The sequence below is a fragment of the Notolabrus celidotus genome, chromosome 4, assembly GCF_009762535.1.
Source record: "Notolabrus celidotus isolate fNotCel1 chromosome 4, fNotCel1.pri, whole genome shotgun sequence".
Lineage (NCBI taxonomy): Eukaryota > Metazoa > Chordata > Actinopteri > Labriformes > Labridae > Notolabrus > Notolabrus celidotus.
This window is the reverse complement of record NC_048275.1, coordinates 38,993,288-38,999,287: the sequence shown is the minus strand read 5'-3', so window position 1 is coordinate 38,999,287 and position 6,000 is coordinate 38,993,288. Positions and strand designations below refer to the sequence as shown.

At 40.9% G+C, this 6,000-nt stretch overlaps 2 protein-coding genes across 2 annotated transcripts in view; one reads left to right on the top strand and one right to left on the bottom strand.

Annotated features, from left to right (window-relative positions):
- The window catches only part of LOC117811230 (NACHT, LRR and PYD domains-containing protein 3-like), a 574,987-nt gene that overhangs the window by 489,106 nt on the left and 79,881 nt on the right, over positions 1-6,000 (bottom strand).
- Positions 2,221-6,000, top strand: part of si:ch211-250c4.3 (uncharacterized protein LOC100535981 homolog) — a 67,272-nt gene continuing 63,492 nt past the window's right edge. The window contains exon 1 of the mRNA XM_034681402.1: positions 2,221-2,493. Coding sequence (XP_034537293.1) covers positions 2,415-2,493 — 79 coding nt within the window. The 5' untranslated portion in view covers positions 2,221-2,414. The remainder of the gene's footprint in view (positions 2,494-6,000) is intronic.

Genomic DNA, 6,000 nt, shown 5'->3' with positions numbered 1-6,000 from the left:
ATTGTGGACGGAGGGCGGAATAAAAACACTGAGGTTAATCTACCAATCAGACACGTTCAGCATTGCAGGCCCCGCCCCCTGAAAGTCCCGGGACCTTAGAAAAGTACTACCCCCCTAGCAGGGGCTTTTTAGGGGGAGATTATCTACCCCTGAACTAAATTTAGACCCTGGGTCCACCGGTCGAAACGCACCTAGTTCCTCTGGTCGAAAAACGCCTTAAGGGGTACCTTGAAACAGATCAAACACATATGTCAACACATTTTGTTTTTTATGTGGTGCTTTAAATCAAGCAAAGCCTCTTCGGCTCTCTTATAGATTCAAACCTCTCCCTCTCCTCCCCTTGGTCCTCAGATTACCCTCCCACACCTTTTCTACCTATTTCTCTCTTTCCTGCTGTACATGGGGCTCTTTAGGGGGGGTTTGTGGTGCCCAGGAGCTACAGCAGATCCCCTAATAAGCTTCCCCAAACCAGTAACGTCACACTCAGAATCAATATTTCAATGAAATCAGTAACTGATTATCATATTACACCCTGTTGATGGTGTGGTCCTTGCTAGTGTAATATCTGATAAGCTGCTTCCTGTGAGGATCTTTCTTTGTGTGTGACTTTTAGCGCCCCCTGTGGTCAAAGGGATAGCTCTCTTCTCTTTACCGAACTTCTCCTGTGCAAGTCATGATGTCTGACTAAACATCTCATCCTGCTTCTTTAAAGGCTGAATGTGTCACCCTTCACCTGCTGCAGAGAATATAAAATCTCAGGTAAGAACAGGAACTATGAACGTCACCGCTCACAGTCCTGTTTGTTTGTGTGGGTCACAAAGAGGCCTCAGCTTTGATCCACTGTCATTATGGTTGTTCTTTACCATAGCTTGCTGAAGAGAGCGTGATGTTGCAGGGATGAGGAGGCAACATGTCTCCGCTTATGTAACATCAGCTGAAAGCAGCTCAGGGTGTGTCTGAATTCCACAACTGGACTTTGTTTTTCCAGTTCAAGGAGGAAAACACGGGAATAATGTTTCAGAAATACCAGACAGGCTGACATCCAATAAAGGGTCAATATTTGGAAAGAGTCTGATGTTTAGAGAAGACCAGCAGAGAAAGGTGGACCGGTCTGCTCAGACAAAGAGTTTGCAGCTCAGGTTTTTAAAATGATGACTCACAGTAATAAAAATGTCTTCATCAGGGACTTTCTATCACATCATCTGATCCATGATGAAGCTTTCTCCTGGCTCATGAACGTTAATAATTAAAGACAGCTCTGCTCGCTCTCTCCCACCCTCTGAAATATCAATGCTCTCACTGATACCGTCGATCAGGAGTCCCTCTACACACAGACAGACACACCTGAACGTGGACAGATAATCCATCAGGTACGACTCTTTCTAAGGGGTTTAGTAGAAGGCAGAGCCACCTGATCTCTGCTCCCTCACATTGTTCAAGCCTGAGGATTCACTCGGTCTCTGCAGCTGCTGGGAGGAGGTTTCATTGAGAAACAGACTGAAATGAACAGTGATGCCGAGACGTTTTTCGACCAGAGGGACTTTACCCCTGAACTACGACCAGTGGACCCAGGGTCTAAATTTAGTTCTAAAAGACCAGGGACTCTTGGTCCAAATGCACCTCCAGTTTATGACCTGCAGGTACATCCTCTGCTCTCTCTTGAAGTAGAGGATCCTACACAATAAGACAATCAGTGAGAAAGTTACAGCGTTACTGACGTGGACCTGAGGAGTTATTTGTTATGTTTGATATAAACTCAGATGTGGTTTAGATTTCTGACTTTAAACCCGCTCAGCTCTTTAAACCACGTTACGTTTCTAAAGCGCTCTGTTGTGGTTGTTTGAGATGTTTACAGGAGCAGTAAAAACACGAGGCGTGTTGTTCATTAACTCTCACAGAGTGAGGAGACCCAAACATGTTTTCTACAGCGAGGTGGACTGTAACTGTGTGAGGCTGTGGTTAATGTGAAGAAAGACTTTATCTCTCCAATCTGAGTCCTCCCTCTTTAACCCCCTCTCTCTTCCAGCTCCTTCACTCCCTGTTTGCCTCCAGGCTGAGCCGAAATCTCAGTCCTCCACTCACACACCCCTCCTCCTCCTCCTCCTCCTCCTCCTCCTCCTCCTCCTCCTCCTCCTCCGCTCCTGACTCGGAGCCCGGCCCCCTTTACTCCTCTCAGCTGGAGGAACTGGATACCCTCACACACACACACTCTCACACACTCTCACTCTGGCGTTCAGGCTGAGCAGCAGGCTGGGATACACAGGTACCATGACCCTGCTCGAGGACAAGCTCCACACGAGAAGACTTTTTCACAGCTGAACTTTTCCTCTGTAGAAACGGGATGACGTCTCTCTGAGGGACTTTTTCCTGCTTTGACTTCATTTGACTTCAAACTGAGGATTTATTGCAGCAGCATGAGTGTGAAGGGCAGGAAGGCTGGGCTAGTTATCAGCTGGCAGAAGTCTCTCTCCATCCTGGCTCCATGGAAGAAAGGTACGCAGCTTTATGTCTTCTTAAACTGTATGAAGCATGTCACTCTTTATCAGGCTCGTGAACGTCTGTCATGACGTCTGACAGCTTCCATCTGTCATGAGAGGTGATCTGAGAGCCTTTGTTTTGAACTGTACAGGCATCAGTTGTGTTGAAGACAATGCACAGATACCAAAAAGCCCTCTTTTCATTCAACTTTTAAGGCTTGATGCTTCACTTTTTAATAAGTGCTCATTTCCTCTGCTATGTCAGATCTGGCAGTTTGTGTAAAGTTGTGTTTTTCTGAGCTTCTTGTTTGCTGCTGCTGGAAACATGATCATAGAGGAGCTGAGAGTGGGACAAAACAAAACAAACAAACATTGATCTAAAAGAGTCTGAGAGGTGTTTGAAATCATTGATACCAGTTTTGGTTCTGAAACTTTAAATCTGCATGAATTGATATTCTGCGCCTAAACAGATCTTGAACATCAGAGTGAGCAGTGTGATGTTCTGAAGTGTGAATCTGTCTCCAACACAAAGCGTGCTGATCCTCTGCTGCAGCACACTGAGAGACCTCCCTCTCCTCCCGCTCCTCCCGCTCCTCCCGTGTAATCCTGGCGTCAGGTTACTCTGCATTCCTGATCCCGGCCTCGCTCAGATATCCCGTCAGCTTATTTACAGTACGAGCCTCCACACCTGCCGAGCAGCAGATCCTGCCGGCCGCTCGGAGGCGGGCGGGAGATAAATCTGCTCATTGTTGTGGCGGTGAGGGAGCCTCCACACTCGGCCTGACAGCGCTCACATTGTTGTCCATGTTTCTCTGAGTGGGAAGAAGAGGCCCATTGTGGAGGTGACACATTGTGTACGCTGCAGCAGGGTGCAGCTCTTTGTTGGCGTGTTCACGTGTCCTCTCGTGGTTTCATAGCTTTCTGAGAGGAGATATGAAATGACACTGTCTCTATATAAACTGTAACATGACATCTCAGTCAACGTGACCCAGAGGAGCAGCCACAGAAGTTCAAATATCTAACATCCTCTGATCATCACCAGGTGACTCATACCTGAAATATGAAGTGTTCAGTTGTGTAATATTATTTAGACTTCAGGCGTTTGAGCTTATGAGGTGAGGAAGCTTGTAAATACTTTAGATATGACACATGTGCAGACAACAGGAGCACAGGGCGCCGTTTGTAAAGTCATGCACACTGAAAATAACAGCTACAGTTCTCCACAGTTAGCTCCAAAACATCCTAAAAATGTAGAGTGAAGTTTTAAAAGAGACTTTTTTAATCACATTTAGAGGAATATTTGTGATCTTCTTCACATTTAATTTTGTTGTGAAAAATATATTAAGTTAAAATACTGTTACATCTAAATGTTAAATATAAATATAAATGTTAAATGTTTAATCTAAATGTTAAATCTAAATGTTAAACATAAATCTAAATGTTAAACATAAATGTTATATAAATCTAAATGTTATATATAAATCTAAATGTTATATATAAATGTTAAATATAAATCTAAATGTTAAATTTAAAATCTAAATGTTAACTGTTGAATCTTAATGTCAAATATTAATCTAAATGTTTTATATAAATCTAAATGTTAAATATTGATATAAATGTTAAATATAAATCCAAACGCTAAATATAAATATAAACGTTAAATGTTTAATATAAATGTTAAATATAACTGTTTAATGTTTAATATAAATGTTTAATGTTTAGTATAAATGTTTAATGTTTAATCTAAATGTTAAATGTTTAAACTAAATGTTAAATATAAATATAAATGTTAAATCTTGATGTTAAATCCTAATGTTAAATATACATATAAATATAAATGTTTAATATAAATATTAATTATAAATCTAAATCTAAATGTTAACTGTTTAATCTTAATGTTAAATATAAATATAAATGTTAAATGTTAAATCTAAATGTTAAATCTAAATGTTAAATGTTAAATCTTAATGTTAAATGTTTAATCTAAATGTTAAATATAAATAGAAATGTTAAATGTTAAGTCTTAATGTTAAATATACATATGAATATAAATGTGAAATGTTTAATCTAAATATTAATTATAAATATAAATATAAATGTTAAATGTTAAATCTTAATGTTAAATATACATATAAATATAAATGTGAAATGTTTAATCTAAATATTAATTATAAATCTGAATCTAAATGTTAACTGTTTAATCTTAATGTTAAATATAAATATAAATGTTAAATGTTTAATCTAAATGTTAAATCTAAATGTTAAATGTTAAATCTTAATGTTAAATGTTTAATCTAAATGTTATATATAAATAGAAATGTTAAATGTTAAATCTTAATGTTAAATATACATATGAATATAAATGTGAAATGTTTAATCTAAATATTAATTATAAATATAAATATAAATGTGAAATGTTTAATCTAAATGTTAAATATAAATCTAAATGTTAAATGGAAAAGAAAGTTTGTTCCAGCAGAGGAGCTTTAACTTCAGACTGCAGACGTGTGCAGAGGACACCTCGGCTCCAACAGCCAGATCTCCTCTGTGGATGTGCACTTAGTCAGCGCCCACAGAAGAGGTATTTTGGCTTCACTTTGGTAACTATGGGAGGACATGGGGCTGCACTGTCCATATTTATATACAGTCACCACCCTGAGGTATCAGTTAAACTGTGAGGGCAGATGTGAGTTCATTCTTCACACTGATTATGGGAATGACTTTCACTTCATCTGCACGTTCAGGTATTTTTCCAGTATGCATAAGACAAATGAAAAGAAGCGCGTCTGAAAGAGCTTCAGGATTTCAGAAACTCCCCCCTCCAAACCTTTAGTGTCAGAGCACCTTAAACACAGGCTGAGATCACTCTCACATATAACAGTCCATCAGACACCTTGAAGCCCCTCATTTGGAGGGATGTGAAGTCAGTCCAAATGATCCTGTCGGGGTTCGACTCGTGTTACACCGCTCAGTCACATTCCTGCTTTATCTTAATGGTTCCTGATAAGAGCGAGTGGAGTTGGGGTCCGGGTAAACTGTGATAAAGAGAGGGAGTCTGGGTATCATCCTCAGGTCCAAGAAGAGGTGGAACACAGAGCTGAGATCCCTGCGGGGCCACGTGTTGAGAGATGAAGCCAGAGGTGCACGGCTCCTCACAGGGTTTCAGGACGGGGTGCAGAAGTAGAGAAGCAGTGTGCATTAGCGGCGTCCATAGGAGCCTGACCTCTGACCACCCAGAGTGCTCACAGGGCGCGGACACACCCGTGACCCACCTGTGCTGTAAAAACAGCCGGCCTGTCTCAGCCTGTTAATGACCTGAGCTCAGGAGATCTGAGAGGCCGACTCTTCAGCCCGAGGGCTCACACATGTCTGCATGCTGAGCCCCGAGAAGACGCCCAAAACCTGTAAGCTGAGGTTTGTGAGGTGGTTTTTAAAGACTGAAGGGTCGAGGAGTAAACCGTGTTTATGGGTCAGGATGGATTATCAGCTGCTCAGAACAAACCAGGTTTCAGGAGGACGAGAG